The following is a 10,284-nucleotide window of genomic DNA, read 5'->3' on the forward strand; positions in this document are numbered from 1 at the left end:
AGAAGGACATTTGAGGAAACATTTAAATGCAGAGTATGTAACATCAGCATGTTGAGTGAGCGTTACCTGGGTGACAGCCGGAGGGACACTTGTGGTTGCGGCAGCCGAGAGTTCGACCACAGCTCTGATCACATGGAGGGCAGTTACCAGGGCAACACTGAAACACAAAGCATCATGGGAGTGTTTGAATGATCCTCTGAACGCGTACGCATGAATATGAAATGTTCTTATCGGATCAGAGCGTCTGACAGCGGGCGCACACCTCGTCAGCTAACCTTTAACGCTCAGAGAAGATCACATCGCCCTGACATTTACACACGCACGCACACAAAACAAAGATGGAGGCCGACGTTTCAGGCCGTTCTTTGCTTCTCTGACGCTGAAAGGTGATTGGACAGATCTGCAGCTGCATGTTGGTCACACTGTTCTTTCTTCTTCATCTTATGAAACACAGAGAGTCAGTTTCCTGTCTCCTTCAAAATAAAATACAGACTTCTCCTCCTCACCTTCCTCCTGCACTGGTGTCTCTGGCAGCTTCTGGTTTTTGGACACTTGGAGTCACACAGGTATTCTTTATGACACGGCATCAACTTCCTGTATTTACCACACCTGCACTCCTTCTCCACCTCCTGAACAACACACACACACACACAGAGTCAGAGAGTGAGTGTGTGTGTGTGTGTGTGCGTCAGTGTGTGTGTGTGTGTGTCACCTGTCTGCAGGTCTCACAGCTCCCTCGGTGACACCTCATGGAACAGGTGTGTTTTTCACACGACAGGCGGCGGTCACACGTGTCGCCACACGGCATCACTTCCTCTGTGCACGGCAGAGACGACTCTACACACACACACACATACACACACACACACACACACACACACACACAGAGTCACACACACAGAGTCACACACACACACAGAGTCAGTGAACAAACAATGTTGATAATAAAAAGGTGAAATGAAACATGTGATTTATTAATGTAAATGTTCTCACTGCTCTTTCCACACGGACACGATCTGCTGACGGAGCGAGGACAACGAGGACAAACTCCATCATGACACAACACCTCACAGGAGTGATTACCACAGGAGAGAGGAGCACCACACACCTGAGGAGGAGGAGGAGGACGAGGAGGGGGAGGAAGAGGAGGAGGAGGAGGAGGAGGGGGAGGAGGAGGAGGGGGAGGAAGAGGAGGAAGAGGAGGAGGGGGAGGAAGAGGAGGAGGGGGGGAGGAAGAGGAGGAAGAGGAGGAGGGGGAGGAAGAGGAGGAGGGGGGGAGGAGGAAGGAGGGAGGAGGGAGGAGGAGAGGGGGGAGGGAGGAAGAGGAGGGAGGAGGAGGGGGAGGAGGAGGAAGAGGAGGAGGGGGAGGAAAGGGGGAGGAGGGGGAGGAAGAGGATGAGGGGGAGGGGGAGGAGGGAGGAAGAGGAGGAGGGGAGAGGAAGAGGAGGAAGAGGAGGGAAGAGGAGGAGGAAGAGGAGGAAGAGGAAGAGGAGGAGGAAGAAGAAGAGGAGGAGCAGGAAGAGCAGGAAGAGGAGGAAGAGGAGGAGGAGGGGGAGGAAGAGGAGGAGGGGGAGGAAGAGGGAGGAAGAGGGAGGAGGGGGAGGAAGAGAAGAAGAAGAGGAGGGGGAGGAGGGGGGAGGAGGAGGAGGAGGAGGAGGGGGGGAGGAAGAGGAGAGAAGAAGAGGGGAGGGGGAGGAGGGGGAGGAAGAGGAGGAGGGGGGGAGGAGGGAGAGGAGGAGGAGGGGAGGGGGAGGAAGAGGAGGAAGTGGAGGAAGAGGAGGGTAAGAGGAGTAGCAGAGTACAGTGTTATTGTACTGTGTTTAGTTTGTGTGTAGTTTGTGTAGATGTGTGTAGATGTGTGTAGTTGTGTGTAGTTGTGTGTAGTTGCGTGTAGATGTGTGTAGATGTGTGTAGTTTGTGTGTAGTTGTGTGTAGATGTGTGTAGTTGTGTGTAGTTGTGTGTAGATGTGTGTAGTTTGTGTGTAGATGTGTGTAGTTTGTGTGTAGATGTGTGTAGATGTGTGTAGTTGTGTGTAGATGTGTGTAGTTTGTGTGTAGTTGTGTGTAGTTTGTGTGTAGTTGTGTGTAGATGTGTGTAGTTGTGTGTAGTTGTGTGTAGATGTGTGTAGTTTGTGTGTAGATGTGTGTAGTTTGTGTGTAGATGTGTGTAGATGTGTGTAGTTGTGTGTAGATGTGTGTAGTATTGTGTGTAGTTGTGTGTAGATGTGTGTAGTTTGTGTGTAGTTGTGTGTAGTTTGTGTAGATGTGTGTAGATGTGTTAGTTGTGTGTAGTTGTTGTAGATGTGTGTAGTTGTGTGTAGTTGTGTGTAGATGTGTGTAGTTGTGTGTAGATGTGTGTAGTTGTGTGTAGATGTGTGTAGTTTGTGTGTAGTTGTGTGTAGATGTGTGTCAGTTTGTGTGTAGATGTGTGTAGATGTGTGTAGTTGTGTGTAGATGTGTGTAGTTTGTGTGTAGTTGTGTGTAGTTGTGTGTAGTTGTGTGTAGATGTGTGTAGTTGTGTGTAGTTGTGTGTAGATGTGTGTAGTTTGTGTGTAGATGTGTGTAGTTTGTGTGTAGATGTGTGTAGTTTTGTGTGTAGTTGTGTGTAGATGTGTGTAGTTTGTGTGTAGTTGTGTGTAGATGTGTGTAGTTGTGTAGATGTGAGTAGTTGTGTGTAGTTTGTGTGTAGTTGTGTGTAGATGTGTGTAGTTGTGTGTAGTTGTGTGTAGATGTGTGTAGTTTGTGTGTAGATGTGTGTAGTTTGTGTGTAGATGTGTGTAGATGTGTGTAGTTGTGTGTAGATGTGGTGTAGTTTGTGTGTAGTTGTGTGTAGTTTGTGTGTAGTTGTGTGTAGATGTGTGTAGTTGTGTGTAGTTGTGTGTAGATGTGTGTAGTTTGTGTGTAGATGTGTGTAGTTTGTGTGTAGATGTGTGTAGATGTGTGTAGTTGTGTGTAGATGTGTGTAGTTTGTGTGTAGTTGTGTGTAGATGTGTGTAGTTTGTGTGTAGTTTGTGTGTAGTTTGTGTAGATGTGTGTAGATGTGTGTAGTTGTGTGTAGTTGTGTGTAGTTGCGTGTAGATGTGTGTAGATGTGTGTAGTTTGTGTGTAGTTGTGTGTAGATGTGTGTTAGTTGTGTGTAGTTGTGTGTAGATGATGTGTGTAGTTTGTGTGTAGATGTGTGTAGTTTGTGTGTAGAGTGTGTGATGTGTGTAGTTGTGTGTAGATGTGTGTAGTTTGTTGTGTAGTTGTGTGTAGTTTGTGTGTAGTTGTGTGTAGATGTGTGTAGTTGTGTGTAGTTGTGTGTAGATGTGTGTAGTTTGTGTGTAGATGTGTGTAGTTTGTGTGTAGATGTGTGTAGTTTGTGTGTAGTTGTGTGTAGATGTGTGTAGTTTGTGTGTAGTTGTGTGTAGATGTGTGTAGTTGTGTGTAGATGTGTGTAGTTGTGTGTAGTTTGTGTGTAGATGTGTGTAGTTTGTGTGTAGTTGTGTGTAGTTTGTGTGTAGTTGTGTGTAGTTGTGTGTAGTTGCGTGTAGATGGGTGTAGTTTGTGTGTAGATGTGTGTAGTTGTGTGTAGTTGTGTGTAGATGTGTGTAGTTGTGTGTAGATGTGTTTAGTTTGTGTGTAGTTTGTGTGTAGTTGTGTGTAGATGTGTGTAGTTTGTGTGTAGTGTGTGTAGATGTGTGTAGTTGTGTGTAGTTGTGTGTAGATGTGTGTAGTTGTGTGTAGATGTGTTTAGTTTGTGTGTAGTTTGTGTGTAGTTGTGTGTAGATGTGTGTAGTTTGTGTGTAAATGTGTGTAGTTTGTGTGTAGTTGTGTGTAGATGTGTGTAGTTGTGTGTAGATGTGTGTAGTTTGTGTGTAGTTGTGTAGATGTGCTGTAGATGTGTGTAGATGTGTGTAGTTTGTGTGTAGTTGTGTGTAGATGTGTGTAGATGTGTGTAGTTGTGTGTAGATGTGTGTAGATGTGTGTAGTTGTGTGTAGATGTGTGCAGTTGTGTGTAGATGTGTGTAGTTGTGTGTAGATGTGTGTAGATGTGTGTAGTTGTGTGTAGATGTGTGTAGTTGTGTGTAGATGTGTGTAGATGTGTGTAGTTGCGTGTAATGTGTGTAGTTGTGTGTAGTTGTGTGTAGTTGTTGTGTAGTTGTGTGTAGTTTGTGTGTAGTTGTACCTGCTGACAGTTCCACTTGGGGGCAGCACAGGGTCTTTCTGTCCGCTCTCGACCCACACACACACTTCTGAACACTGACTCTGGGACAGGGAGAACACTCTGAAACACACACCACACCACACACACACCCACACACACAAAGGTGTTACTGTCGGCCGTGTGTGTGTGTGTCTCTGTGTGTGTGTGTGTGTGTGTGTATGTGTGTCTCTGTGTGTGTGTCTCTCTGTGTGTGTGTGTGTATGTCTCTGTGTGTGTGTCTCTGTCTCTCTGTGTGTCTCTCTTTCTCTGTGTGTGTGTGTACCTGTGTGACAGGAATGTGTACAGGTGTGCTGCTTGCAGGGTAACAACTTGTTACACTGTTGCTGACATGACCAGGCCTGGAGAGAGAACACACACACACACACACACACACACACACACACACACACACACACACACACACACACACACACACACACACACACACACACACACACACACACACACACACACACACACACACACACACACACACACACACACACACACACACACACACACAACCACACACACACACACACACACACAGCAGAGTCAGAAGCTTCATCTGATTGATCATTTCAACCTGTCAATCATCACTCCTTACTTCTGATTGGATCATTTCTCATGACGCTGCAGGAAACACATGTTTAAACTTTGAAGGTTTACCTTGTTGCTACAGCGACGGGGAGGGGCTTAGCTTTTCCACACAGACAGGACACTGACACCATCTTTGGACACGGAGGGCAGGGACCTGAAAACACACAAAGTGTAAGATGTGGTGTATCTGTGTGTGTGTATCTGTGTGTCTGTGTGTGTGTGTGTGTGTGTGTGTGTCTGGTTACCGGGGTGACAGAGCAGCAGGCAGTTGTGTCCACAGGTGGGTTTGAGCTCCTTCTGACAGACGGAGCCGCAGGAGTGAGGAGCCAACCAGGGATCAGCTGGAGGATCCTGCAGCTTCCCACAGTAACACATGTACCTGAACACAACACACACACACACACACACACACACACACACACACACACACACACACACACACACACACACACACACACACACACACACACAACACACACACACACACACACACACACACACACACACACACACACACACACACACCACACACACACACGAAGAGAATCGTCCAAAGGGATCAGAGGTTTGAGCTCTTCACTGTGTGGAGTGTGGAGCCCCCTGCTGGACGACAGCAGCCATGACGCTGCAGATTGTTAAGCATCATGTCTGTAGGGGTGCGTTCAATTGTCCCTCCTGTCTCCTCTCACGATCCACTTCACCTTTAACCCTGAAGCATTTCAGTGGCGGCCATGATAAGAGCCGTTTGAATTCTCTAAAAGTTAAGGAAAGGTGGGTCAATGCTTCCTTTATAACCTCCTTTAGGATACACTGGACCATCCTTTAGGAAGGAGATGAGATATGACGCATCCGACCGTTCAGGAACATGAACGATGATCGTAAAGAGATAAAAGATAAGAGACATTTTTATCCATTATCTGAACATTGTAGTTTCAACACGGCAGACCCACGTCATCAACCTCCGCCGGTCCGTCACATTTAATGACGTGGCCTAGTGGAAATGTGGTCGGATTGTTAGAGCAACGAGATCTCCTTTCCCTAAGTCCTTTATGACTTCTCCTAACATCTTTCCTTGACCTCATGACCTTTTCCCCGAGGTTAAAGGTGAAGTGGATAGTGAAGGAGACAGGAGGGACAATTCCAACGCACCTCTGTGTCTGAACTGAGAGGCTCCATGAGAAGTTGATTTCAGACTGAAAAGGTGAGCTCTTCTTCTGTGCTCCCTCTGCCTTCTCCAGCCTCTAACCACTGCAACCCTCTGAGTCACTCAGGACAAACATGTCCACTTACAAAAAACTGAGAGAAATAGAACATACTGATATTTTTTTCTACTTTTTTTTGGAAATAAATCTCTTAAAACAACTCCTGCCCTGCTCAAAACTACCAAACATCCAGTCATTTTTAGGAATTTAACCCTTTAAATGCCAGAATCATGTAATCAAACTGGCATTTAAAGTAGTTGATAGTTATTCAATGTTTGGAGATTTATGCAGAAAAAAGTAGAAAAAATGTGAATTGGAAATTGGACATTTTCGCCCTCCAATGTCCAAACAGGGAACTACATTTGAAATCTGATGCTACACAAAAACTAACAATGCATCTAAGTCAATATTTTGGATAATCTTTGAAATATCCAAGACTGATTTAAAAAAAATCCCCAGCCACCAAATATTTGTTTTATGGAATATAACTCTCTTTTGTGTTTTTTTTTTCATAAATAACAACAGGGACATCAAGTAATCAAACTGGCATTTAAAGGGTTAAATTCCTAAAAATGATTGAATGTTTGGTAGTTTTGAGCAGGGCTGAAGTTGATTAAGAGATTATGCAGAAAAAAGAAGAAAAAATATCAATCTGTTCTATTTTTAGATCAGTTTTTTGTAAGTGGACATGTTTGTCCTCAGTGACTTCAGAGGGTAGTAAACATGTTTCAGTGATCTATTGATTTATTAAAAAAATAAAATGTTCATTCCAAAATGTGTCAAGAGAGAAACTTTCTTATAAAATGTGTTCCATATGTACTAACAGACAAAATGATGGACAGATGAAGAGGAGACATTTGACCACATGGACAGAAATGTCCATAGTGAGTCAGGAGGGTTAAAGTGGTCCTCTAAATGAATTTGAGTTTGTTGTGATGTGTCAGAGTGTGAGCTGTGTGAACATGAAGCGTCCTCATGGTGTCAGTGTGTGAGCTGTGTGAACATGAAGCGTCCTCATGGTGTCAGAGTGTGAGCTGTGTGAACATGAAGCGTCCTCATGGTGTCAGAGTGTGAGCTGTGTGAACATGAAGCGTCCTCATGGTGTCAGAGTGTGAGCTGTGTGAACATGAAGCGTCCTCATGGTGTCAGAGTGTGAGCTGTGTGAACATGAAGCGTCCTCATGGTGTCAGAGTGTGAGCTGTGTGAACATGAAGCGTCCTCATGGTGTCAGAGTGTGAGCTGTGTGAACATGAAGCGTCCTCATGGTGTCAGAGTGTGAGCTGTGTGAACATGAAGCGTCCTCATGGTGTCAGAGTGTGAGCTGTGTGAACATGAAGCGTCCTCATGGTGTCAGAGTGTGAGCTGTGTGAACATGAAGCGTCCTCATGGTGTCAGAGTGTGAGCTGTGTGAACATGAAGCGTCCTCATGGTGTCAGAGTGTGAGCTGTGTGAACATGAAGCGTCCTCATGGTGTCAGTGTGTGAGCTGTGTGAACATGAAGCGTCCTCATGGTGTCAGAGTGTGAGCTGTGTGAACATGAAGCGTCCTCATGGTGTCAGTGTGTGAGCTGTGTGAACATGAAGCGTCCTCATGGTGTCAGAGTGTGAGCTGTGTGAACATGAAGCGTCCTCATGGTGTCAGAGTGTGAGCTGTGTGAACTGTGTGAACATGAAGCGTCCTCATGGTGTCAGAGTGTGAGCTGTGTGAACATGAAGCGTCTCATGGTGTCAGAGTGTGAGCTGTGTGAACATGAAGCGTCCTCATGGTGTCAGAGTGTGAGCTGTGTGAACATGAAGCGTCCTCATGGTGTCAGAGTGTGAGCTGTGTGAACATGAAGCGTCCTCATGGTGTCAGAGTGTGAGCTGTTGTGAACATGAAGCGTCCTCATGGTGTCAGAGTGTGAGCTGTGTGAACATGAAGCGTCCTCATGGTGTCAGAGTGTGAGCTGTGTGAACATGAAGCGTCCTCATGGTGTCAGAGTGTGAGCTGTGTGAACATGAAGCGTCCTCATGGTGTCAGAGTGTGAGCTGTGTGAACATGAAAGCGTCCTCATGGTGTCAGAGTGTGAGCTGTGTGAACATGAAGCGTCCTCATGGTGTCAGAGTGTGAGCTGTGTGAACATGAAGCGTCCTCATGGTGTCAGAGTGTGAGCTGTGTGAACATGAAGCGTCCTCATGGTGTCAGAGTGTGAGCTGTGTGAACATGAAGCGTCCTCATGGTGTCAGAGTGTGAGCTGTGTGAACATGAAGCGTCCTCATGGTGTCAGTGTGTGAGCTGTGTGAACATGAAGCGTCCTCATGGTGTCAGAGTGTGAGCTGTGTGAACATGAAGCGTCCTCATGGTGTCAGTGTGTGAGCTGTGTGAACATGAAGCGTCCTCATGGTGTCAGAGTGTGAGCTGTGTGAACATGAAGCGTCCTCATGGTGTCAGAGTGTGAGCTGTGTGAACTGGTCGTGAACATGAAGCGTCCTCATGGTGTCAGAGTGTGAGCTGTGTGAACATGAAGCGTCCTCATGGTGTCAGAGTGTGAGCTGTGTGAACATGAAGCGTCCTCATGGTGTCAGAGTGTGAGCTGTGTGAACATGAAGCGTCCTCATGGTGTCAGAGTGTGAGCTGTGTGAACATGAAGCGTCCTCATGGTGTCAGAGTGTGAGCTGTGTGAACATGAAGCGTCCTCATGGTGTCAGAGTGTGAGCTGTGTGAACATGAAGCGTCCTCATGGTGTCAGAGTGTGAGCTGTGTGAACATGAAGCGTCCTCATGGTGTCAGAGTGTGAGCTGTGTGAACATGAAGCGTCCTCATGGTGTCAGAGTGTGAGCTGTGTGAACATGAAGCGTCCTCATGGTGTCAGAGTGTGAGCTGTGTGAACATGAAGCGTCCTCATGGTGTCAGAGTGTGAGGCTGTGTGAACATGAAGCGTCCTCATGGTGTCAGAGTGTGAGCTGTGTGAACATGAAGCGTCCTCAATGGTGTCAGAGTGTGAGCTGTGTGAACATGAAAGCGTCCTCATGGTGTCAGAGTGTGAGCTGTGTGAACATGAAGCGTCCTCATGGTGTCAGAGTGTGAGCGTGTGAACATGAAGCGTCCTCATGGTGTCAGAGTGTGAGCTGTGTGAACATGAAGCGTCCTCATGGTGTCAGTGTGTGAGCTGTGTGAACATGAAGCGTCCTCATGGTGTCAGAGTGTGAGCTGTGTGAACATGAAGCGTCCTCATGGTGTCAGAGTGTGAGCTGTGTGAACATGAAGCGTCCTCATGGTGTCAGAGTGGCTGTGAACATGAAGCGTCCTCATGGTGTCAGAGTGTGAGCTGTGTGAACATGAAGCGTCCTCATGGTGTCAGTGTGTGAGCTGTGTGAACATGAAGCGTCCTCATGGTGTCAGTGTGTGAGCTGTGTGAACATGAAGCGTCCTCATGGTGTCAGAGTGTGAGCTGTGTGAACATGAAGCGTCCTCATGGTGTCAGAGTGTGAGCTGTGTGAACATGAAGCGTCCTCATGGTGTCAGAGTGTGAGCTGTGTGAACATGAAGCGTCCTCATGGTGTCAGAGGTTGTGAACATGAAGCGTCCTCAATGGGTTCAGAGTGTGACTGTGTGAACATGAAGCGTCCTCATGGTGTCAGAGTGTGAGCTGTGTGAACATGAAGCGTCCTCTATGGTGTCAGAGTGTGAGCTGTGAACATGAAGCGTCCTCAAGGTGTCAGAGTGTGAGCTGTGTGAACATGAAGCGTCCTCATGGTGTCAGAGTGTGAGCTGTGTGAACATGAAGCGTCCTCATGGTGTCAGAGTGTGAGCTGTGTGAACATGAAGCGTCCTCATGGTGTCACACATGAAGTGCAGTGAATGTAGTGAGACGTACCTGTTGGGCGTCGCACTGGGAGGATATTCAGCTCGACACTTTGGACTGAAGAAGAAAAAAAAACAACAGTTACAGATGACTTTCACATCCATCCATTATCTCTACGTTCAGGGTCACAGAGGGGCGGATCTGATCGCTGTGATTGGGCGAAAGGCAGAGTTACAGGAGGACAGGAAGTGATCTCACTGTGACAGGTTTATAAAAACAGAAGCAGGTTTGTCCCTCACCAGGGCCAGGGGTGCTGCTTCTGACCGAAGTCTTCATCGGTGACGGAGGGAGACGAGGAAGGCCGAGTCTTTGGCCCACTTCTGAATGCAGGGCAGGTGGAAGAGAGAGAAAACAGCTGGAGCAGCTCCAACCTGCACAGAGAGAGAGGGAGGGGGGCGGGGCTTAATACTGTCTCTGCTGCTGTTTTAACTTGTACTGAACGGGCTGTGTTG

The 10,284-nt window shown here is 47.0% G+C and overlaps 1 protein-coding gene across 1 annotated transcript in view; it reads right to left on the reverse strand.

Moving 5' to 3' along the window:
• The window catches only part of nfxl1 (nuclear transcription factor, X-box binding-like 1), a gene marked incomplete at its 5' end in the record, with an annotated part of 20,784 nt that extends 10,581 nt beyond the window's left edge, over positions 1–10,203 (reverse strand). The window contains 13 exon segments of the mRNA XM_065952346.1: positions 67–157; positions 507–629; positions 713–837; positions 994–1,108; positions 4,169–4,222; positions 4,224–4,267; positions 4,470–4,545; positions 4,856–4,878; positions 4,881–4,940; positions 5,032–5,165; positions 9,845–9,889; positions 10,072–10,119; positions 10,121–10,203. Of these exon segments, the coding sequence (XP_065808418.1) occupies positions 67–157; positions 507–629; positions 713–837; positions 994–1,108; positions 4,169–4,222; positions 4,224–4,267; positions 4,470–4,545; positions 4,856–4,878; positions 4,881–4,940; positions 5,032–5,165; positions 9,845–9,889; positions 10,072–10,119; positions 10,121–10,203 (1,021 nt within the window).
• Between the last annotated feature and the right edge of the window lie 81 nt (positions 10,204–10,284).

Source organism: Labrus bergylta, unplaced genomic scaffold, assembly GCF_963930695.1.
Source record: "Labrus bergylta unplaced genomic scaffold, fLabBer1.1 SCAFFOLD_177, whole genome shotgun sequence".
Taxonomy (NCBI): domain Eukaryota; kingdom Metazoa; phylum Chordata; class Actinopteri; order Labriformes; family Labridae; genus Labrus; species Labrus bergylta.